The 26,131-nt window shown below is 40.9% G+C and overlaps 1 protein-coding gene across 1 annotated transcript in view; it reads right to left on the minus strand.

The window, feature by feature from the left end:
• Nucleotides 1-26,131, minus strand: part of scfd2 (sec1 family domain containing 2) — a 76,668-nt gene that overhangs the window by 17,260 nt on the left and 33,277 nt on the right. The window contains exon 5 of the mRNA XM_067513489.1: nt 24,206-24,500. Coding sequence (XP_067369590.1) covers nt 24,206-24,500 — 295 coding nt within the window. The remainder of the gene's footprint in view (nt 1-24,205; nt 24,501-26,131) is intronic.

The raw sequence follows: 26,131 nt of genomic DNA on the forward strand, positions 1-26,131 counted from the left end.
ATCAAAAATTCTATTTTTGGTCTGAGAAAACGTAGGAACGTTTTAGAGGAAGAGAGACAGGCACACAGAGAGTGGGAAGGATGTAGCAAAGCTGTGATTTTTACAGAAATTAGAGTTAGTAATCCTGTGTGGAATGCTGGGAAGGAAAACCTCTTTGCTTCTGTGTCTCAAGATGAAAGAAGAGAGACGGAAGTGGTGGGTTTTCACAGCTACACATTTCTCATGCCTCCTTGCCCTTACATGATGCTAGCTGTCACCATGGCAACCATGTGATCTCTAGGTTGGAGGAAGTCATTTTGGCATGGAGTTTGATTATGAGACTGACATAAGTAAAGCTGTACTGTAGAAAATACACACGTTTAGTATAGGGTTGTAGGAAACTACAAGAATTTTACAGTTGTAGCTAGTTCCTATTTTAAGAGCCATAGCAAACAAATAAAATGAAAAATGAAAAATAACTTCACCAGAGTAATCAGTATGCTCTTTACTGAAACAACCTGATGTATCCCCAAGTTTCACAGCCCAGTATTTTACACATGTAAAAATATCATGGCACATTTTGACCTGCTGTTATTTTGAAGAGGCACCATGGACTAGAGAGCATTCATGCACGCCCATGCATGAGAGGAAATAATTAATCAGCAGTTTGTATTCATGATCAACAAAAGACTGCAAAAACACAATCTATAGGTCTATAGTAATTCTGATCAAATATTTTCTTCAAATGTGCAGAATATCAGTTGAGACAGTTTTCAACCGGGGCAACATGGTGGTGGAGTTGTTAGCCCTGCCACCTCTCAGCTAGAGGGTTGCAGGTCGTGTCCCTGAGCGACCGTGGCTTTTCTGTGTGGAGTTTGGATGTTCTCACCATGCTTGTATGGGCACGTTAGGTTAATTGGTGGCTCTAAATTGCCCGTAGGTGTGAATGATTATCTGTCTGTGTATGTCTCTCTGTGTTGGCCATTATGTAGAATGACGACCTGTCCAGGGTGGACCCCGCCTCTCGACCTATAACAGCTGGGATAGGCTCCAGCCACCCTGCAACCCTAATCAGGATAAGCTATTAGAGATTATGGATGGATGGACAATTTTCAACCAGACAATCATGTAAAGTGCTAATTTATTCACACACTAATACTTAAACACTACATCCCCAAACAATTACTAAAACACACAAATTTGCTTACGTACGTCTGCCTTCTCTATGTTATTCTTATGTTCTCTGCAGAGGTTCGTAATTGTCTTTTGACTCACGTGCATTCTATTTCTCAGGATCACCTGAAGGGAATTTCCTTTCGTCTGGCACAAAAGTCCACTTGGACTGATGTAAACTTCAACTTGACTGGTTGGCAGAGTTCTTTATGTTTTGCTTTGCTTTGCAATAAGAACTGCTCGTTTGTCAACATTGCCCAAAGATTGCTGATACTATTTCCCCAGATGACAGACATTGCAAAAACCAAGTATGACCAGTACCACAGATTCTCAATGACTGGGAAAAGGCAGCATAGGGCTGGTTTGCTGTGTCAGCACTTTAGGAAATCAGGCCCTTTGTTGTGTAAATTCTAGTTAAGCCATAATCCTTACCAGAGTCGCCTGCTTGAGAGAAAACACAAGACCTTATAATCTGGGCTGCTTCTCAGGCTCTTTAGGAAGTGCAGAACAATGCCCCTTACACTGATTTACATACATATGCATCAGGCTATTAAATGCTCACTTTAAACTCAAACCATGATGAGGGAACGCACTGTGGAGCTAATGTGTTAAAATGTGTTTCTTCAGAGAATGATGACAAGAGGCAATGTAAAATGAGAACAGCACACACAACCACACACATAAAGTAGTCAAGCATGCCTTCATCATTCACTAAGCCTCAGTCCTCTGCTGGATGTGATTAATCACACCCTGAGGAGGGCGTGGTCTCAGCTGTTACACATAAAGAGAAAACTTGTTATGGTTAAAGTAGGCCACAGGCAGCACAACTGTGAAGAACAGACGGATCTGCATGTAAACCACTCTCGCCTGAGTGCTTCCATGTCAGCTGGGTGGTTGTGTTAAGGGATGGGCATGTGGGCTGCACAGTGGCTTGGAAGTCAGGCCCTCAGATGTCGTGTTGTCTGCTAACAGGAGTTCGGAGATCAAACAGCAGGAGTGTAGGAGTCACACAGTGAGGTGGAAACACCTTGTCGCTCCCTTCAGTCGCTGTTAAAGGGACTTTCTGCGCGTCTGCATGGGTATAATCATCTAAGAAGAATGAGGGAACGCGTGGGTATTGCCAAGGTCACAGAGCTCAACGTGTATGTTGGCATTAATTTGTGTAAAGAAAGTGAATTGAATCAGGCTTAATGAGCTGTTTAGTTACACACACACGCACGCACGCACAAACACACACAGTGTTGTGTCAACAAAGCTGAACTAAAACTAAATCAAAATTTAAGTAAACCTTGACATTTCTGCTACTGGGTGATTGTAATCAGCTACTGATCATTAAAATCAGTGTGTACAATGCCTGACATACCTCTGAGTCAAACTAACCTTAACCTACTTTACCTTAGCAACAGCGATTTCACATACTTTCTAAAATGGCACATTATAGATTTTCATATAAAAGTTATAATTCACAAAGGAGTCACATTTTTCCCTTTTTCCATTTCAAATACCTCAGTTCTGCCAGACAATGGCTGATTCACGACTGCAGTAATAACTGCAGAAACGAAAACTTTCATCACTTAAAAAAAAAAAAAAAAAAACGTGTGCGTTCCAATGCTAACCCAGGGTTCACTCTTTGATACTGTTCCCCATGATTTGTGTTCAAACTCGCTGTCGTCTACTATTAGCTGGACTATCAGACCCACTGCGTTTCACTTTGATCCTTAGTAATTACAGTGCTGGGTGTTTGTGAGGGTGTATTAGTGTGTGTGAGTGGTGGTGTGTATCATAATCACAGGGGTTACAGTTTTTCAAGCACAGTTTTGAGGTAGATCACTTAAATCTGGCTAGGCGCAGAGAATGCCACTGACTCCAGACGACGACAAAATTACAACTCTGCACGCAATGCAATAGGAGGAAGGCAAACAGGACAGAGGAGTGTGTGTGTATTTGTGTGTCACAAACTGTGTGTGTTGTGGTGGTATATTAAACAAACCCATTTTCCACATTAGCTCTACTGTGGCTGTTAGCGCTCGTCTCATAAATATCCTAGTAGTTACATAACTACACCCCAGTTAAACACCAGGTGCTTATCCACACGTCAACTGCAAAATATTCTTCAGAGAATTGACCGAACACACGAGTCATGCATACAAATGTTGTACTTATTCTATGTGTGTATGCATACAAAATGATACTCTAAGTGATATCAGATGTCTTGCAAGAATTGCATTAAAATCCCCCTTTATCCACTGGAACCAGATAAATGGTAACCATTCTGAACACCATGCTGCAGAATTTGATTGAATTACAATTTCTCACATTCACAGGGTTTTATTTATTTTTGTACAAAATCTGAATCTAATGATGGACATCTGCATGACTTGGTAATCATCACAGTCTTCATTGTCAAAGCGACATTATCGTTAGCAGTTAATGTGATCCGGACCTTATAAGTTAAAACCGCTAAAATGAAATGTAAACAACCCTCGACAGAAGGAGATCACAAAGCTAACACCTTAAAAACAAAAAGAACGTGTTTTAGAGGTAACCTGCAATAACCGATTTGTTTCCCACTTGGGGGCAGTAGAAATGGCTGTAAACACAAATCTGATAGTCTCATGACCATCGGATGTGATCTCACCCTATAAAGTTGTTATGGCTGGCACTTCCCTATACATTTATTAGACATATGGGCCAAAATACAACATAAACATAAAAATCAAGATTCGAACAGCTTTATAGGACCATAGCATAGATTTTCCATGATTCAACTCATACACTGCATATACAACCCCATTTCAAGAAAAGTTGGGAAGATGCATACAATGTAAATAAAAACAGAATGCAATTTTTTTTCAAATCTCATCAACCCACATTTTACTCACATTAGATCATAAACAACATATAAAATGTTCAAACTGAGAAATTTTTATATTTCATGGAAAATATTAGCTCATTTTGAGTTTGACGGCAGCAACACAGCTCAAATAAGTTGGAAGAGGGTGATGTTTACCATTCTGTAGCATCCCCTCTTCCTTTAACAACTGTCTGTAAAAGTCTGGGAAGTGAGGAGAGTAGTTGCTAGAGTTTTAGGACAGTATTCATGTCCTATTATTTTCTGATGCAGGATTCTAGCTGCTGAACGTTTTATGATGCGCCAGATGTTTTCTATTGGTGAAAGGTCTGGACTGCAGACAGGCCAGTTCAGCACCTGAACTGTTCTCCTGTGAAACCATGGTGCTGTGATGGATGCAGTATGTGGTTTAGCACTGGATGGGAGCATATGTTGCTCTTAAACCTCTATGTACTTTTCAGCATCGATGGTTCCTTTCCAGATGTGTAAGCTGCCCACGCCATAAGCACTAATGCACCCCCATACCATCAGAGATGCAGGCTTTTAAACTGTCCACTGGTAACAAGCTGGATGGTCCCCTCTCCTTTTTAGTCTGCAGGACACGGTGTCCATGGTTTCCAAAAATAATTTTTAAATGTGACTGACATTTTGCCAATCAAGCCAATTAGTCATCAAATGCTCCTCCATTATTTTTTTTATTTGCAACCATTAATTTGCTAATTAATTTTTTCCATGAAATGGTAATATGCCTTAGTTTCCAAATCTGAGTTGTTGTTTATGTTCTACTATAAATAAAATATGGGTTCATGAGATTTAAATACCAGGACTCAAGGATGAATATTATTTATTTGGTGGTCAAAGTAGCTGTAAACTCACACTCATCCCATTTTCATCAATGATATCTATCAGAAATAACTCAAGGGAATTTCATTACACCTGGCACAAATCTCATGAATGAATATCAATCAGATTACTGACAGATATGCATGTAAACTACAACTTGGTTCACAGAGCTATACCACCATGCAGTAATTCGGTTTGTCTAGGCTACTCTTCATTGTTTACAGTGTAGCCTTTGCATTCACAACTAAAATGTACCTTAATGCTAGGGAAGATTCAGAAAAAAAAAAAAAATCCACCTAAACACCAGTAATGCACGAGAAATTGTATACCACACATTCTGGCTTAATGACCTACAACTTTAAACATACTGGTAGCAAAGCGACTAAAGCAAAGCTCTGAAAAGTATTAGTAATCAAAAAGTTCTCTTGGGTACTTAGGACCTCTGTGTGCAAGGCCTGTGTCACATGATGCTTATTGTATTAGATTTTTCTACAGGATCTAGGTTTATAAACAGAAACATGACAACCCAACATCCCACAAGCGGAAATCGAGGACGCACTAAATGACACAATACAGTTCATATATTCTCAGGGTCTCTCTCTCTCTCTCTCTCTCTCTCTCAATTTTCCTAGCCCTAGATATTACTTTGTCATGTGTTTGTGTGCATTACAGCATGTCAGCATGTGTAATACCTGTGTACACACCTGTATGTGTGTATGAGCATCTAGCATGTGTTGCATTAGCCGCAGTTAATTTTGCTGCTATGTAAATTAAGTAAGCTTTTATTAAGGGTGAGCATTCAGGAAGAATTGATTACATTTTAGCAGCCAAAAGGTATTTTATCATAAAGTTGGCTGGCCATGAAAACATTATATAATGAAGCAAAAAAAAAAGAAAAGAAAAAGAAAACACACAAAAGAAACCTAATACCTCACCATAAAGCCACTCTTACATAAGTATGAAATAATGAAAGTGACGCCCCTGAGTATGACCTAAAAAAAAAGTCTTCAAGTGATATTTCAGAAAATGTTGGACCTGAACCTTAGATTCAAACATTTTGAGTAATTTATTATACAATTAGAGCTAAAGTGGAAATGGTGTCCTTGGCCTGTGACATAAAAGTAACAAAGGAACAACGGTGTGATAGGGCCATTAAAAACTTTTATGGAAACAAAATGCTGTCTTCAGGATAACATTGTAAAGCAATCACCTTATCAAATAACAGAACAAATATAATCATGTTATAAATAACAAAAAATGGCCTCAAAAGTAGGAACGTATCTCTCCAGTTGGATACGCAATGAACCCAGCTGACCTGACAAGAGTGTTGCTACCTGCATGTAAAGGAATGTCATTAGCAGTGCGATGAATGAGTGTGTGTATATACCAGGCCAGAACAAGGAATGTGTTTTTAATATACGGAAATATGCAGTATTCTGTGCACACAATTTAGTGTATGCTATGACCTCTCTAACACAAGTGTGAATGTGTGTATGAGCCAGTGAGGGACAGTTTTCAACACTCCTCAATTCAGGATCATTCCTGAGGCTGGGCGTCACCAGCTGCACACATCAGCCCATTCAACAAAGAGAGTGCCCACAGTGTTTCCTTTTTCTAATCTCCCAGCAGGAGCTGGCAGCGTCTGAGCGCTTATAACTGCTGACAAAGACCTTGACTGTAGCACTGGGCTGTGAGATTAGACATCTCATTTAAACAAGTTAGTTTATGCAGGCATACCACGAGATAACCATGCTGAGTGGACCAGCTCCCTACACAAAGACAAGTGGTGGGCTATTCAACCCCTTCCTAACATTAAAAGACCTTCTGAGAGCAAAAGTAGAGTTGTCCTGCCCTCTAAAGGCCAGCAATGGCAATGCATATAGTGACCCAAGTGTGGCTTGTTTGAAAGTGTAAAAAAAGCTGAGTGAATGCTGTGTTGGACACCGTTTGTTTGTTTAAGCTCCCACTTTATGACATTCTATCTTTAATAAAGCAAGATCTTTTTTAGGGTACGTGGTATATAAATGAGACTGTTTAAAAATGTATCCACTGACAGCGCCCTCTGTTGGTCAAGACAGAACACGACATAACAAATACCGGCCTCTGTAATAATATAATAAATAATAATTCATTTTCTGTACCTCTTTATGACGACTCTGTTCGATGACAACTATATAAACTGAGCTGACAATTTAATGTGTTTGTCAGGCAGCTGCAGCTTAGGCTCCACAGCCATTCATTTGATGCACAAATGCCGTAGTCACGAAGGACAAGCACACACATTTCTGAGGTAAAAAAAATATAAATTATGCTAACATATGCAAATGTGCTGTGCTTGTGTGCGGGTGTCACTCATGACTACTGTGTGAAAGAGTATGAGTTTCTTATCATCTATCATAAAATTTGCCTATTATATAGTTTTTGAAAGTAAGTAGTAGTTAACATTACAGTATGTATTGCATATGTGTGCATGTATTTATATAGCTACATATTGATCATTGCTTTTTTGCTCGCCATTCAAAACATTCAAGTAACATAAAGTCATGCAATGTATCTCTTAGCAATGATCACAGCCAGAAACAGGTAGTTTGTCATAATTGTACACAGTGATGAGACAAGAAGAGCAGAAAAAAAGAGAGTCACACACACACACACACACACACTTGGGCAAGACACTGAACCCCAAGTTGCTCCGGGTCAGGTGAGCACCTTGCATGACAGCCTCCATTGTTCCTCTGTTGTTGTGAGCGTTTTGGACAAAAAGTGCTATAGAAGTGGACATTTACCATTTACACTCACACACACAGACACACACACACGCACACACAGGTTGTTGACATTGTGCCATTGCTGTTGTGCAGTTTTCATTTTCAATTTTCTAAATGTTTTAAAAATATTAAAAATGTTGAAAAAGTGAAAAATAAAAATATTTCACACATGAAATCATTCTTCTGTGAACAAAAATATAATACAAACGAACAAATCAGTGTGACACAACCCTAGAACAATTTAAAATACATGTTTTATATAGACCATTAAGGCAACACACATTATGTAATCATATATTTCTTTTTTTAACAAGTGATTCTAGTTTTCTTTCTGATGTCATCTTAAATTCTGACCATGAAGTCATTTTTCACAAACATGCCAATAATTGCATTTACAATGCATCATAATAACTAATGTTAAACTCAAAAAAAAAATAGTAATGAGCTCAGTAAATCGACATTTTCTGAATCAGTCCAACTTCAATGAAACAATATCTTTGGAGTCAAGGAGCCCACAGAGAAGTGAGGTCAGAAACAAGGTTAAATAAGAGTAAACAAGGACTTCCTCCCTGAGGGTAAAATCTGCACCTGGACTTCTCATTACTGCTGTGCTCTGAGCCTTGCTCAGCACCAAAGAACACATGTGGCACAGAGGAAACAAGCTCACAGCACTGCTAGTCTCCAACACAGCAACACGCACATACACACGCACACACAGTACTGGGAAATTGCAACGGCCAATGGAGGTTCAATGGACCAACTCCTCAGTTTTTATGGGTAACCATACGGTTTACTTCTGTAAAAGTATCAACGGTGTTAAACATTCACACACAGTAATACAAACAGTTGCAGGCTCAGAGAGGAGGCAGCTTTGGTGATTTCTTGTTGCCAAATGTCCTGTTAGACTCAGTTCTCTCCATCTATCCACAGGGAGGGACCAGGATTTATTTAGGACTGACACTTTGATCCTCTTCAATTTCACAGCTCAAATGGTATGTTTGCCTCCCCTCTGCTCCAACGCTGTCATATTCATCTCTTACTATCAGTGCAGATACAAATGACACGCCATTTCTTTGCCAGAATCTGCTTTCATTTCTTGTTTTATGTTCACGCTGCTTGCAAGACAGATGAGTGTGTCAGGTTAAAACAACCCATGAAATCACACAATTTCTTCAGGCCAAAAGACATATAGCCTTGGACTACAACATGCAAAGTGAGCAAACAGGTTAGCACTCCTTCTTCATGTGTTTTGTCTTTCTGTCTCCCTATGGTCTTCACCTGGGGCCCTGCAAGGCCCTGTGGAGCTCTGCCATACACTGTGGGGAGCAAAACATAAATCAAAGGTGCAGCAGTAGGAGGAGGGCAGTAGGAGGAGAGGGTGCTCCCACCCCCCTCCCCATGTTTTCTTCAGTCCCTGTCTCCCTTTTCAGAATTTCTCAGCGGAGTCTGAGGACTCATCACCCTCAAAGACCCTCCCCTGGGTGCCACAACAGTAATGGGGGGTGCCCAGATGCACAAACAAAAATCTGAAATCAGATTGCTGAAATCTGAATTCAGGTGAGCTGGCATACTTTAAAAGAGACTGATGAACTAAACTGGTCACATTTCCATCTTGAAACCTGGATTTTAGCACACACACAGGATGAGAGGACTATGGAGTGCACTCTAAGCCCTATATAAAAGGCATTCATGTTGTTTCTTAAACATTTTTAAGACTGAGAGAGGTGCGTATGATTAAGACTGTCACTGTTGGGGACGGCTCCAAAGGGGTGGGGGGTGGTTTTTATTTTGACAGTCCCTGTGTGCGCTGCAGAAAATGGTCTCTTTTCTGTTTGTTTTCAAAGGAGAAACATCTGAACATCTGTGGCGTTCCTCAGAACAACATGCTGGGCTAGAGTTACAAGCTGCACCAGTGCACAAGCACACATAAACACATGTGCAGACACAAAAAGATGCATGCATGTGCACACACACTCACACATGGAAACATTCACAAATGTAAAGATAATAATCTCAATGCGATTTATCTCTTCTGCATTATACAAATATTATTCTGACAATATGTAACATTCACATTTTATATGATGCTGATGAAATGCCATAAAACTTCAAGGCAGCCTGTGGAATGTTGGATAATGTTGGGGTTGTTGCGGCGCGAATGCAAGTGTATGTCAATGGCAGATATAAGCTAATCCCGAGTGTACAGCAGGAGCTGGATGGACTGCATTAATGTCTTCTGTGTGTGATTGTAGTTTGTGTTGTTTCTTTGTATTAATCCAAGAAATCCAAGGCTCAAAAACTATTCTAAAGCCAATATTGTGTAAATGCTAACACATTTCACTTGGCAAGAACATCTGGCCGGCACTTTTTTGCTGTGGGAATGCAACTGAAATGAAGAAGCTGAAGAACTTTACCTCAAGACAAATGTGTTCTCAGAGAAATAATTCAATCACACAGAAAAACTTTTCTGCAGTCTGCTCAGATTCACACAGTCTGAGCTGCAGTTCTACATATGGTCACTCGGGTGCACTGTTACACTGCTCACTGAACTCTGCTCACTGAACCTGCAAACACACACACACACACACACACACACACACACACCCTTAAAGCCACTGTTGCCACGACTAAGCTGTTTTCGCTTGTTCTCCTGAGGGAGTTTAATGTAATTTTTTTGCTGTGTCCAAATTCTCCGATAATACAGCGAGGTTGTGGCCCAGATGTGAGGCACCAACTCTAAATTTACTAGAAAAATACAGTCACTTTCCCTCCTTCTCTGATCCCAGTGCGTTTTCCTGTTCATTTTTCATTTCTACTGCTTTTCTTCATTTTTTTGGTGGTGCGCCATTACTGTTTTTGAAGCTAATCACATACTGCAGAACCACAAGAACAGAAATAAAACATTCTGCAGAGCAAAGTACATATACTTTTTAAAAAAAAGTTTAAACATGTCCTGCAAAGTAAGTTGGAATAGAGAAAAAATGCAAAATGTATTTGATTCAAAGAGTTTCCTGTTTTTCTGCTCTACAACCACCAATGGCTAGAAACCATTTCAGTTTAAGTGTAGAGTGTAGTGACACTACCCAGAAATGTAAACATCCACGGTCTTAACTCCCTGAACATTTTCTTTCATTATTCCTGACTCTTTCAAAATCACTACCCAAGAGTCAATTTACACTGCTTTAGCACTTGGGCGTGACTTGTGAGACACTCAAAAACTAGACGTTTTAAACCACAACTCTGGGAGGTGCTAAGCCTCAAACAGAAATTGTGACCTGTAAAGTGGTAATGATGGTTGAAAACAGAGGCTTGGTCGCCTTTGCAATAGCATGAACAGTACTAATAGACTATCCTGCTGGACACAGAGGCTGACAATTAAAAGAGACATACAGACATAACAGCAGGACCCAGCCTTTTAAATTATGAGTTACAGGAATTCGAATATGTAGGATCAAAAGTTTAAACAAAAACATTTTATCCAAATTATGATCTTAACCTACTTAATGTCACTTAAAAGGCCCTCTGTGGAGGTACTCAGTGGACCAGTGTTTTTACTAGCGAGTCCCTCTTTAGTTTGTGTTGAAGTTTTAGAGTAGTCTGTTGATTGACAGCTGGCAATGGAAATTAATCCAGCATGTTTGTTGTACCAGATACATGCAATAAATTTATTTGTGAGAAATGCAAAACCTTAGCTTTGTTTAGAGGAGAATCTTTTTGGCTAATTCTAAAGCAACTTTTTTCCAAAACATGTCATTTTCTTTTATTGTGACTAAATCTTCCCCTCTTATACTATAAGACTGTAAGACTATAAAGCAGCACACTTTATAGTCTTACAATGTTACCCATTAATGCTTATAATAACTGTTCTACAGAAATAACTGCACTTCAGATGTAGAAAAATATAAGTGTGAGTATGTAAATACCGATGGTTGTGGACAGTGCGCACACAGCCACAGAGGGCGAGGCCGGCATGTGAGCCGGTTAACCTTAACTTTTGGCAACAAAGCAAATGCACATATCCTGAAAAAGTCAAACAAATCCTCAATTCTGTTTGCGAATGATAAAATAAACAGTATTTTATTTAAACTTACGTTCTTTAAATCTGCCAATAAACAATAAAATATTTCTAGTGAATGGCAGAAATTACTCCACCACCCAATGAAGCAGAGAGTAATATATCAGACACACAAGTCTCCAAGAGATACATGCTGCTTGATTTATGAAACACTGTAATCATGTTGATTCCAAAGACATCAAAAACTCCACAAGTCCGTGTCAGATCAGTGAGTGAGAGTGCTTAGGAGCCTGATGGCAAATGCTCAGCGCCCCACACTACAGGAAGCATGATAATGTGATAATGTGCATGACAGCCCTGACTACCCGGAGAATAGCCTGACTGCTCTAAGCCCACATTGGCTCTACTAAGGAGCTGGAGGAGCAGCACAGCTCCAGGCCAGACTCACTGCTGGGGTTATCTTTAATGAACTATGGAACAAGGGTGCCATAATTCATGGCAGAATATAAGTTCCTCTGCCAAGGATACTTCATTTCCCAGTAAAAGACTGCCATATGCACCGAAGAACCTCCACAGAACAAATGATGGCGCATGTAACTCCTGGTGGTTAGTGCAGGAGACATTAGAGGAACAATCAGTATCAGCAGTATACAGTCAGAGGACAAATGGCTACAACTACAAAAAAGACAAAAGCAAATTATAATTGTAAACCACTATTCATAAATTTTAACATTCATAGAAGAAAAAAATTCTAATATATACTTGGTTTATATATTCTCAACTCTTCACTAGATAATGCTTAATTCATTGTTTTACTTGTTTTACATCACACTGGCTAAAGTACCAATAGATAATTATGATGTTTCCAAAATTATTGTCATAAGAAAAGTGCAGAAAGACAAGAGACACATGAGTCGCTTTGCTGCTGGATTGTTTGCAGATGAAAAACTACATCTTCAAAAATCTTTATTTGAGGCCACAGATATTTTTTCTTCTTATTTTATTAAAAAATGTTTTTTACATGTACACCTCCTGAATGAATAAGCACTTCCTGTTTCAGTCAGAGTGGGGTTCGTGCAAAGGGAGTCTAAACTCTGAAATGGTCCATTTTCTCTCTCGCGCTTTCTTTAAAAAAGAAAAAAAAGCGAGTGAAACAGTAAGAGGAAGACTTTTGGTTTACTTGCTGACTTGAACATGCAGCTAAAATCTCACATATTTATCAAATTATAAAAAAGCTGTATTAAACTAACTTTATTGGCGCATACATCAAATTTTTAGCCAATTTTACAACTGCAACAGAAACATGAAAAAACATTCAAGACACAGAGAAGGATAGAAAACAATGCAAAGAACAGGATGGTTTATTTGCTGTGTGAAAGTAAAAACTCTTTCCCATACATCCTCTTGTGACGACAGAACTGCTACAACCACAGACAAACGTCTGCTCATACACATGTATACACGACCTCACACACACACGCTTATAAACACAACATTATACTGGAGGGGGACAGATAGAGGAGAGGGTGGTGCAGCTGATGAAAACACACGATTAACCTTTGGTCTTCATTCCTTCAGTGTGTGAATATGTGTGTGTGTGTGTGTGTGTGTGTGTGTGTGTGTGTGTGTGTGTGTGTACGCAGTCTTGTTTCGAAGACTATGAGCAAGTACACACACAGAGAGAGAGAAACAGAGAGACAGAGAGACCGAGAGAGAGACAGAGAGAGAGAGAAAGAGAGAGAGACAGAGAGAGAAAGAGAGAGAGACAGAGAGAGAAAGAGAGAGAGACAGAGAGAGACAGAGAGAGGCAGAGAGAGGAAGAGTGTGTGTTTGTAGAATGATAACTGTGCTATGTGCTTGGCTGTTCCCATGGGAGAGACACAGATAATGGTAATGCTGTTCAGATCCTTTGATAATTCCTTTGATAATGGCTGCAGGGATGGAGGAGGAATTGGAGGCTGTTAGTGGTGGCTGTGTATGTTTATGTAAGTGAGTGTGTCTGTCTGATGGGCAGGTGACATATTGGTGGAAGTGGTTTTGTCCTCTTTGGGCCAAGCCTAGTGACGCAGTAATCTTGTGTATGTAATGTATGTAGTGAATATGGCAAAGCTAGATGGACTCAGAACGTGAGCAATGAATGGGGAATGTGATTGTGTGTCTGTAAGAAAGCAGAAAAGAGATTCTACACATGATGGATGGACAATGGGTTGTGTATTTGTGAACAAGTTCATTCATGATGGTTTTTTGACTCTGCACAGTTATTATTACATGGCCCGACCTAGAGAATACACATGTGACTGTGAGGGAGAGTCGCGGGTTACATTTGATACCTGAAAGCCAAATAAACAACTCAGACCTTTCAGAACGGAACACAGAACAATAAACTCTACTGATATCTGAGCCTCTGGGTGTGTTTACAGGCTCATCAGTCAACACACCGCAAGGGCATATACACACAAGCGCATCTAAACCTGGGCCCTCTAACAATAATCTTTCCAATTTAACTCTCCTCCATCAAATCTGTAGATCAGAGGCATTCAGACACTGAGATACACTGGTTAGAAAAGTTTGATGAGATCCAGTATGAAGGGACTTGTTTTTGACCATGAAGAAGTGTGTGTGAAGGGTAAAAAAAGGGGTGGGACCAGAAAGAAAGAGATTGAAGCCACATGTTGAGGCGCAGAACACATCTCACACACACTCACACTCACACACACACTAATCTGGAATCTTTTTTTCTCCCTTTTCTGTCTAAAAGTTCAAAACTAAATATGTAGCAAAGCCAGAGAAGATGACAATGCTGTGGCATGTTTAAACATTCAACCTCCCAATTCCCCCCTTTTCTCTTTCTTTTGTGAAATCTTACACACTTTACGGTGACTCACACCCATCGGATCATTCAGACACATGCTATTGTGCAGTTGGATGACTCACATCTTCTCCACAGAGGAGAGTGATGAGGTGTTGAGCAGGGCTTCGCTCACAAACCGAGGCTGCAGAGAAGAAGGAGAACCAGACAGAGTCTTCATCTCTGAGTCCCAGTTCTGAAAGAGCCACAGAGAAAACTGTATGATCTCCCCACTGACTACTGCCTTAGGAGTGGCACAGCTTTGTGATGTCCTTCTAAAGGAACAGCTTCAGATAACAGAAGGGATGGAGTTGGGGTGGGTTGTAATGTCTGTACTCCCAGAGTGAGGAGGAGCATTAGGGTGCAGATAGTTCGGAAATTTCTCTGGTAAAAAAAACAAACAAACTACAAAAAGACATACTAAGGCATGTGAAAATAATATAAAAACTGTTTTGAAGGAGCTATTCCTTCAGTAGAAATCGGTTCCAATAAAAACTGTTCTCAGGATACATCTGTGGGTTTTTCTGAGTTATTGGGAGATTTAGTTTTGAAAGAGAGGGCCTTTCAAAGAGAGAAAAGAGGGAGGTGGTCTCCAGTTAACATGCATTACTTTAGACTGTCGCAAGAAACGGAAGCACCTGAAAACTGAAGCGGATTTAAAATACAAACTCCAATAAAGGACTCTGACAGCTGGCCGGATCGAACTCAGAACTTTTTTGCCATGTAAGAAGTGTATTAAACGCTGCACCACTGTGCTGCCAAACTTTATGCAAAAAATGAATTACTGTTATAATATACTGCTTGCTTTTCTTCCTGCATCCAACAACCAATCACTATTTCATTTGTGAAACATGATGTCCTTCCAACATTCATTGCGCAGAAGTGATTTTATAACTGCGTAACTTCTCACACTGGATGGTTGCCTGTTCTTTTTCTTGCTCGGTTGGCTCTGTACAGCATTCTTGAGCGTAATACCTAATAGTTTGATAAATACAGGTCCAAGTTGTTGCAGCGCATATAAATGTGTTGTACAATTTCCCTTTCAGCGTGTCAATAAAGTCATGTGACTTGTGCAGCTGGTGTGTTCAAGCAACATTAAGAGAGAGGGCGACAGAGGAGTGAGGAATGTAAAGAGAAAGTAGTCCTTGCCAACGAGTGGGGGTGAGATAAAGTGGTGAGTCCCATCGACACAGAGGAAAACTCCTATCACAGGAAGCTCCTCTTGCAAATGTCAGAGCTTCCTACTTATCCCCTCAAGAGATGGACGGTATCACACGAGGACTCACAATAATACCAACAACCAAACTGGATCCTACCGTATACTTACCCATCCAGGCAGACATTCCACATAAACATCACATCCTGGTGGGGTTAAGGTCCACATCAAAGTGGATTATAGGGTGGATGAGGCCAATTCTATGGTGACTGCTAGCAGACTGACCATTTATAATTTCTGACCTCGACATGTTAACACCACCCATTGGTTGGGAGAACATCTTTAGACTATTTGTCCACTATTCTATGTTACACATTTACACACTTTTTTTATACACAAACATTTATTTTGTTCAGTATTAAAAAAATCCAACAGTTATAATGTTTTCTTTAAACACAGAATAGCTTAAAACTGAAGACTGTGTGTGCGTGTGTTTGTATCATATTTCAGGCCCGAGGCAGGACAGTGTACCATAATAACCCACAATTATAATAACCCTCAGCTGAGGATATGTACCACTTAGAAAAATGGGTTAGCATAATACAAAAACTACACTGCACTCCTAATGACACATGCTCTTCATACATACCAGCCCTATAGAAACATATAATATTCCTAATCCTGTCATTCAAAATACACAACGGGCTGATCCGCTCACACACTTCTTAAAAAGGGCTGTCATGGATAGGTCAGAAACATACATCACAACTGAAAACACAGAGGCTTGCTAGTTTTAGAATCATTTAACTCAAGTTCAAGCGAAAGTGTGAGGCACCTGTGTGTGTGTTCAGCCTCTTGACAGCGCAGTTATGGTGCAGTGATGCAAGGAGGCCTACTAGAGGGCAGCTGCTCCCACCTGAGAGGCGGATGTTTGTTTTATATGTATGTATGAGTGTCTGTGTGAGGGATAAACAGGGTGAGAGGGGCTACAGTTAGGCTACAAAATGCACATTATTGTCTAATAAAAGTTCTGCTACATAAAATAAATCACTTACATACGCTGATCTTCTGATTAGTTTAAAACTTATCATTCATTATCTGACAGCATTGCCAGTGTGTTTAACACACGGTTCGACCCATTCCCAAGATCAGAATCAGACACAACACAACTAACGTCACTTTGTCAACACTTGATAAATAAAGGAGTGTTTTATTAAAGGAGAGAGTCTGTGTACAACTTTGAGCATTGTTACCAAGGAACTGTGAACAGTTCCAGAAGCAATATGTAAGGAGAAAGTCTAGAGAGAGAAGGGAGGCATGGAGGGGGAGAACAGAAATGGGACAAAATTAAGACCATACTTCCCTTCCTGGAAATAACACATCCCATACAGTGGATATTATTAGCATTTGCTATTGCTACAGTATGGAGAGGGAAATTAAAGCATGGCCAAAAATAGTGAGTGTTTTCAATGTCAAGGCTTGAGTTTATGTGTTCTGCTTGAGGGATAGAAGAGAAGGAAGCGATGTACATGGTACAGGAGAGTTAGGGAGCTTTATGCCTAAGGCATGAAGGGACAGTTATGAGAGAGGTGTGTATGTGTGTGCGTTCTACTGTGTTTATTTTCTGCAAGGTTGATTTCTTTTTCTGGCCGACAGCAGACAGGGACTATCACCCTATAAACATCCACCCACACTATGTGGATGGTGGTGATAACGGCTTTGGTGGTTCATTTCATCGAAAAGTTTCTCACCATCTGAACAAAGAGGAAATGGTACAACAGCCAGTTCATTCCACCCTCCATCTCTGTCTATCAGACAGACAAATGTACCTGGACTGAGACTGGGCTGAGTCGGATGTGATTGTGCTGCTGAGCTCACAGTGCAGACAGCAAGCAGCTGTTGGCATCAAAGAACAGTGAAGCATTTGTGTGTGTGTGTGTGTGTGTGTGTATTTGTGTGTCCACGAGAGGCTGATGGAGAGGACCAATATGCACACAGAACTGAAGTAAAGATAAGGTGAAAGGATGGAGAGGCAGACGGAAAATGTGATGGAGACTTAGTGGGACTTAATGGCAGCTACCTTCTTTTACATCAGGCAGAGTCTACTTGGCACAGCAAAGAAAATCATCTATCACAGATGGACAGAATAAAATCACCTTTTTTTTAACAATATGCATAGGTACCCATTCCATGCTTGGACTGGTTATGGTTAGACTACATCAATGAGAAAAATCCAGGAAACCTGAACTGCATATGCATGAGACCAGCATCTCCCTGTGTGTACAGTAAATGACCCCATAGAAAAACACAGCTTAGGCAATGTTCCCCATTGAACACTGCAGATGAGGCACGTAGACCGTTAACTCATTAAGGCAGACATAACAGGAGCACTAGGCAGGAGGGCTAGAGTCCAAACATTCCCTCTGATGGCCCCCCTCAGATTTTAGGCCTGTGTCTGGTCAGTGTGGAGGTCAGCTGGGTAGGAGGAGCAAGGAGATAAGCCTATCTTTGACTGTGTCCATCACACTCCTGTAGACAGCACCAGACCCAAGAGAAAGTGACCAGACACCAGGACACATGTAAAGAAAGACTCCTTTCTCCTCATTCCTTACTATCACCCTCTATCTATTGGCTGGACCTGCAGTCCTCCATAGGGACACATTGATAACACGGCCCATGGTTGTAATTTATGACCACCTAAAGACACTAAGGGTGGAGTTTGATATATTCTAAACGAAGCAGGGGTATGATATGGAAGACAAAGGAACACAAAATTTAGGGGGAAAATGGGGGAGGAGAGAATGTGTTTTTTCGTTGCCTTTCTGCTAGATGAGTGAGTATGAGGAGAGGGGTTGTAAAAAAAGGAGGAGGGAGGGGCGTTCCCGCTGGCTTGATTAACACCAGGCCTCCTGACAGGAAATGACCCGGCCAGCTCGTAGCGCCAGGAGACCTTCCATCTGGTGTTGAGGCCATGGAGGAATTCTCTGCCAGGAGAACTCAGAAACGAGAAGGAGAACTTCAAGCTGAAGGATCACAATTTCACTTCCAGGGCTGCTTAGATTGGTCATTGTGCAGGACGCTAACAGGGAAATTCTACTTATCATTGCTGTTTGAGGGCATAGATGCTTAAAGCAGTGCGAAGCTGAAGTTTTTAAAATCTAGAAGTTAAAAATCACGACACCTATGATTCTATTTAACTATATACAACCTGACATCGGCGAGGAGTTGGAGGTGAAAGGAGGTTAAAGAGTTCTTTGTGGGGGGTGGGCGAAAAAAGAAGGAAGTTGCATGGGGTGAGAGTGGGAGGGGGTGGAGATAGAGCAAGGGGACAGTTTGGGGAGGAAAGCGGGTATATTAGGACAGGTCATCTTTCACTGCTGACTGGAATCCTAAATGTAAACAGGTTCTTCTGCACCAACAGATAAAACACAGATATTCTGTGAAAATCAGGAGGGTCTGGCAAAAAACAGACTCACGCACATCTACTACACTTATATACACACTTATTTCTGAATATTGTTCAGGCAACGACATTTGTTTCTATGGCCATCAGACTATGAAAGAACAAACATGGAGACCTCTACAAACAACATGTCATCTTTAAATTCTGAGTTCTAGACTTCTCAGTCTAAATTCTGCACAGACTGTAAAGGGGGGTCTTCCGGGAGGAGCCAAGGAGTGTCCCAGGCAGAAGACGAAACACGCAAGCGGGTAAAGTGCACTGGCTGGACTCCTCCGCTGACCAGTCACGAGGGGTCACCGGCTTACCCTCTCCTGCACTGAAGCGTGTGCAAGGGCCAGGGGCCACTGTTTCAGTTAGAGTCCCTCTGGAGCCGGCGTGTGTATGTGTCTGGTATGTGCAGTATTCCTGCCTTCAATTTGTGCAGTGAGTGTGCGTGAATGTATTTGTAAGTCTGTGTGGGATGGTCATAGTGTCCTTTTTTGTTATACAAGCCCGACTCCCAGCGGAGATATCAGTGCCTCAGAGCCTTTTATGATGTGCATTTCCTGTCATAAATAAGAAGCAGAGGAATTCTCTGCTGAGCACTAACACACTCCATAAAACAAACAGAGGTGTAAACTAGACTCTGAGCCAGCTCTTTGGAATCTACCCGACAAACTGTGGATGTGACTGACTACTCCACTTTGACAGATGGTTTCTTTTTGAGTGACAATACTACAGATGCCTTGTCTCTTTCTGCATAGTGCACAGTACTTCACAGGAGAGTATTTGACAACACTCTGAAAGAAATTGGCTCTTGATAAAAAGGATTCAAAGCTATAAAATTCAACATTAGAAGTGTCTCTCTTTTCCTGGTTTTTCACGTTTCACTGCCAAATCATAACAAATCCACTCGATTTTATTAGTAGATCTAAAACTGTAAAATTAATAATTTCATTAGTTTAGTGCCTAGTGCAATATAATATATTGTTTATATGATTTTCCAGTCATACATCCAAGTGTCATAGCATTTCAGAGCTTTCTTGGTTAGTGTCTTGCTGTCAATGGCAAGCGGAGCAGCAAACTGTATGTATGTGGCTGTATGTATCTATCACTAATTGTTAAGCAGGAAGAAATGTTTACATAAGTTAAATTTTTGACAGAGTGAGAGAGAATAAAAACTAATGAAAATGACTGTACATGCACGTAAGTACTCTATCAGGTTTCTAAGAGACATTAGTTTTCTCGTAACTAGGGAACAACTTAAGAGCTACATTACTCTGCATGCATGCAGCCGATGATTAATTGGATTCTCCTGGCAGAAAAAAAGGGAAAAAATAATCTTGTTTAAGACTTTTATGAGGCACTTTGGGTTTAATTTTCAGTATGAATTTACGAAAACTTTGATTTTAAAAGAGGTTGCATATTCATTTCAAGAGGTGACATTTCAAAAAAAGGACAAAAGAAAGATGAAAGCCACTTGAGTCTCTCTCAACTATTGTCAGAGGACAATTTTCCGAAATGCATTTGCCAGTTGCTACTCTACTTTAGGTCTGTCACCTTGCCTGTTTGGTTGCATATGACCTCCTGCGAAAACTGTCACACTGCACTGTGGACCCAAAATTAGCAGATGAAACAGGAAAAAGGGTAGCGTATGGAGACTCATCCTCCATTTGTAATTGTTAACTTGGGAGTTTAGTTAGTGGGGTGCAAGGTTGGGGGTCTGTTCATGACTGTGTGTGGCCCTGCCTGTTAACCAGGCCTGTCTGGCCTAGCAGTGAGGAGCTGATGAGCCTCTGTTAATTAAAGCCTGTGCTCCACGTAATCAGCTTATCAGATGAAATGAACTAGAGAAGCACAACGCCACTGGCTGCTTTGTTCAGTGCGGGGTCTTCAGCTTTTCCTACAGTATATGTGTGTGTGTTTCTGTAACAGAGGAGGAAGTAAAAAAATAAAAAGACCACCAATTAAAACTAATTGGGACTAATTTCATAAACATAGTGCAAGAGGGGAAATATATTTAATCAGTCGTGATCATTATTATAACTTATGCTCCACTTCCCCTGCAACCAGCTTTGTGCTTTAGGGCCTTGAAGGGAAATAGGGGACATAGAGGGAGGTAACAGGGAGAGAAAGAGGGAGAAATGGAAAAGGAAATTAAAAAAAAAAGAAAAAAAAAAACATTTGAGAAGTAGGCAGACGGAGAATTGGTGGCCAGAGTTATGTGTGATCTCTTTCATGTCCCTTGACCGGCCCGTGTTGCCGTGCCAACCCAAACATCGGCGATGGGGAGGTCCGACTCTCCCACTGCTCCCCTCTTCCCTTGCCCCATGCACACCCCACTGACAGGATGAATAACAAACCCAATGTGTGTCTGAGGCAGAAAAGAGAGAGGGACATGACAAGAAACTACCAAAACTCTGGTTAAAATTCAAGTCTTTTTGCAACCTTCTCCTCTTCTTTGTCACTGCTGCCAGTAAATCACTATCATCACCATCTGGGGACTAGGGATTTCACATTCTCCCTACTGGAATTGTACACCCACACACTGACACGAGTACAGACAAACTATGATCCATCACCATAAGCTATCTAGATGTCCTAGGGTGAAGAATTTGGAACATTTGGGTTGGCCTGTTTTCTTCTTTGGTCTATCTACAGTACCCCAATGAAGAGAGAAGAGATGAAAAAAACTAAAATAAAAAATAAGAGTGGGAAGGTTTGATTCTGCACCAATGAAAACCAAAATTCACGAGAACTGACAGGAAACAAATCCATAAAGTAGTCTGAGGTACACTCATTCCTGCTCTCTTACCATGATCAGTGTAGTTTTTGCCACATCTGAATGAGAGATTAACAGTGACTGCTTTGCTATTTACAACCTGCACACATCACACACACCACCCATATACACCACAGACTGCCTGGCAGCAGCCAATGAGACTGGAGGACTCTGGAGGAGAGCAATGGGTTCTGGCCAATCCTATCATTTGTTCTCCCTTCACTGCTTTGGCCCCAACCAATCCCAACAGTTTCCACATGTGGTGTTGGCTGTGGAGAGTTTGGTTTAAGACATAATTTCCCAGTTTGCAACAAGCAGAACCTTTTTCTTGATCACAGACAAGGTAGAGAAGTCAGAAAGAATAAAGCGACAGACTAATGCATTGTTGGTGATGGTCACTTCTAGGGATGACCTCATCCCACTTTTTCCCAGACTGAGTGGAAGTAAAAGTACTTGAGTTGCTGCACAGTAAAATCATTAATCCACCGCAGTTAAAAAATCTGGCAAGAATGGAAAATTTTGCAGGTTCTTCGGCCAAAATGACGGCAACCAGGGTTTTTATAAACAGAGCAACTTTCGGTCAAATTAACAAAAAGAAAAGGAAAAAAAGCTGACTGTAGACTCCACTTTGCAAAACAAAGCAAACTTCAGGCAAATATCTAGATACTGTTGATTAGTTGTCACCAATGTCAGGCCCAAAAATTTAACATGTCTAAAATAATCTTGAGAAACTATTATCTTGAATCTTCTCTATATACATACACAAACAAGTTGTGTTGATAAAAACAATTCATTCATGGAAATTTGCTGGAGCACAAAAAAAATAAAATAAACTAAAGTCTATCCAGGGCTGACAGAAAACATGGAATTAAAACCGCTGTGTAATGTTGTTTTTACCAGGGTTGGGGTCAGTGCATTAGTAGGCTCCTGTGTACTGTCCTAAACCCACTTATCCTGCTTGTTTTTGGAATTCTTGCATGTGTTTCTGTCTCCTGTTTGTGATTGCAATGCGTATACATGCAATGTTTTATCTAAGTTCTGGCTGCTTATTGCAGCCAAAGGGAACAAAAAAGGAGAATTTGTAAAAACATAGTTCTCATGTTGACCAGGTTTCATTCAACGTCTGGTTTCCATTTGAGTCATTTAATTGGGGAGAATGTCACAATCAGTGTTTTGCTGCGAGTGCTGAGACAGACGACCTCCTGCCTCATGTTACTCCAGCCAAGCACTTCATCGGCTGCCATAAAAACGCTGGTACAAACGCTCACATGCACACACACAAAGGTGCATGCACTGCTAAATAATTTTGCATGGGCTACACTACATGTGTTCACATGCGTGTGCGCATAGTTTTTTTCCTTCTAAAACACACCTGGCACACCAAGACGGTAATTTCCAATGAAGTGTTTATAACAGAGACTCAGGATTTTAAAAATGAGCCACGTCTTTTAGACTGTCTGCCAGGAGGCCCCTCGATTACTCGCTGCACTCAGCCAAGTAGAACAGGAAGAGAGAGAGACTGAGCATGAGGAAGAAAAGAGAGAGAGAGGGAGTATAAAAGAGTGCAAAAGACTGATTAACAATCTTTATTAGTCCTTTAGCCAGATTTATCCTCTCTCCCTCTCTCATGATCCTATATGCGATATGAGCTGAAAACCCTAACAGCAGTGTATTATTACTTCAGGGTGTGTACTAAGGTAGAGAGTGGGGCAAAACTAAAAGTAGCTCTAATTTTGAAGTATGTGGCAGGGGAGGACGCTGTGTGTGTATAGACTTAAGGTTAAAGACGTTATTACTCTGAGTGTGGAGGTAGATGGTTAATTCATAGCTGGCCTTGAGCTGTTCTACCACACAGTGACCACCTCAGCTAAAGCAACAAAGACTTATACAGAAACCAAAGAACCCAGCATGCACACAACTGAGCCAAATCTGAACAAATCAAAAGTTTTCAGATATCTGTATACTTTCAGAAACTTTCAGCTCGCGGTCGTGAGGGTCCTTGGCGATTGAAGTGGGGGGTAATTTCTTTCTCACACCATTTCTCTCTCATATGTGCACAAACTCAAACATTCCCACACTTGCCTATTTGTGTTTCTGCTTGCCGGACCACACAATGTGTGTGTGCATGGAAAAAGTGTGAAACAAGGAGTTTAGAAGAAAGATGGGGTGTGAAGAGTTTGATAAAATCCTCATATTAACAGCACTGGAGGCAGAAAAGGGAAATAAACAATCGGCTGTTACCCCTTTAGTCTACTAATCCTTTCTTTTTAGACCATCAGCAAATCTGGCAACATCAGTAGGCTCCTGGAAGTAATCATGAAGCTGTGATTGCATTAACTTTCTCTTACCGGTGAGTTTCTGCAGCAGAGGGCTGAGCTGCATCTCTCGGGTGATGACCAGGGTGAGCGCCCCTATCAGCTCCCTCTCAAGCTTCTCCAGCTCTTCCTCCTCAGTATCCTGGTCTGCTGGCTGTGCTTCATGGGCCAGAGAGTACAGGTAGATCAGCAGCAGGATCAGCTCCTCAGGCCCGCACTCATCCTCTCTGGTCCTCGACACGGTGACGGAGCTGTCCTCACCTCCACGGGGCTTCATCAGGGGCAGCAGCTGCCTCAGCACAGTAGGGAAATCAGAGTCTCCAAGAGCCTGTGAAACACAGACAAACATGAAATGCAAGTTGTTAGTCAGAAGATAGCAGTTTTTGTGTGGTGTAGCACAGGAAGATTTTTAGTGCTATAGTGGCAGAGATAAAAAGATATGTTTGATAATTCAGAAAATACACATTCACATTGTTGCTGAGAGGTACTGAGAGTACTTTAAGTAAGAGGCAAGCAACTAGCTTCGATCTAGCAAAAGGGCTGAAAACGTGTTATACTTGATCTTGTTTGGTGGTTTGATTCATCAGTTTTTTCTTTAAGGGGGATTAATGGGTTGGACTATTTCCTGGCTATGTAAAAGACCCTCCAAGAGTCTCTGCTGTTAACTTTAGACAGCAAGGGCCCAGGAGCCATCACTTCCAGCTGAGAAATAGTCTAATCACAAAACCTTGTTTAAAACCACAACACATTGTTTTAATTAGTTTTAAAAGTTTTTGTACACACTAAAAAAAACTTTATAGCTTATAGGCAAGTGATCTTCAGAGGTGCTGGCAGGTACTTTTATTACTTTGCATCCAGGCTTGTTGTTTCCCACCTATTTCCATTCTGTCAAAGCTTTAACTATTCTTCTGAAGTTTTGTGCAAAAACGACTATAAGCTTTTTTCCAAAAAAAGAGACTCAACAGACTATTATGACCAACAAGACACGGGTCATATGAAGAATATCTCCCTCTGCTTCTCAATGGTCAACGGCACAAAAAAAGGGAAATTAATTTATTGCATTATGATGTCAATAGTATTTACATAATTTAATATAAGCTATTTATTAGTCTACATTATTCTTCTAGCTAATTTCACAGCTCTGTCATTGGCTGAAGTAACACTTTGCAAAATTAGTTTCACACACACACACACACACACACACACACACACACACACACACACACACACACACACACACACACACACACACACACACACACACACACACACACACACACACACACACACACACACACACACACGTAAAGGGACACTGATGAACCCAGTGTTAAGCACAGTGACCTGTTTTAGTGAGCTTGTCTGAGCTGGTTGGAATAGTCCCTTACGATGGACTATTTACAGAACACTGGTTACTCTAACAACAAGGGTGAGCTCTTAGACCTATAAAACAAGGGTGTATAGCTAATCTGTCTGACGTACAGCATGAAAATTTAATGAAAAGTGGGGCAGAACAGATATAAAGGAGGAAGTGCAGTGTGTCATAGTTTTTTTATAGGTGACAATTGAAGGAAAAAGTTGAGAATGAATTGAGCCTGAGATGACAGTTGACAATTGTATAAAGAGAGTGGTTGTAGACTGGGAAGTGCATGTTTGTGTTGGATAAATCTGCATCTTCCCCTGTGCATATATTTGATTTTAACAATTGATTCCTCTGTAAAGAGATCTGTGTTCCTCTCACTAAGCCAAACAAACTCTGAGAATGAGAGACTTTGGACCTTTTGGTGGGCCCACTGGAGGGATCCAGTGTCTGACCCAGAAGAATTGTTGAATAAGCCAAAGTCTTCATACAATCAGATCCAAAGAAGATGAGCCAAAGCCACAGAACTGATTGACTGTCCCTCATGTAGCAGTGGCTGTCTTTTTTGGAAAGGGACATGTCCCCTCTGGAATTTGTTC

Source organism: Channa argus, chromosome 8 (genome assembly GCF_033026475.1).
Source record: "Channa argus isolate prfri chromosome 8, Channa argus male v1.0, whole genome shotgun sequence".
In the NCBI taxonomy this organism is placed as follows: Eukaryota; Metazoa; Chordata; class Actinopteri; order Anabantiformes; family Channidae; genus Channa; species Channa argus.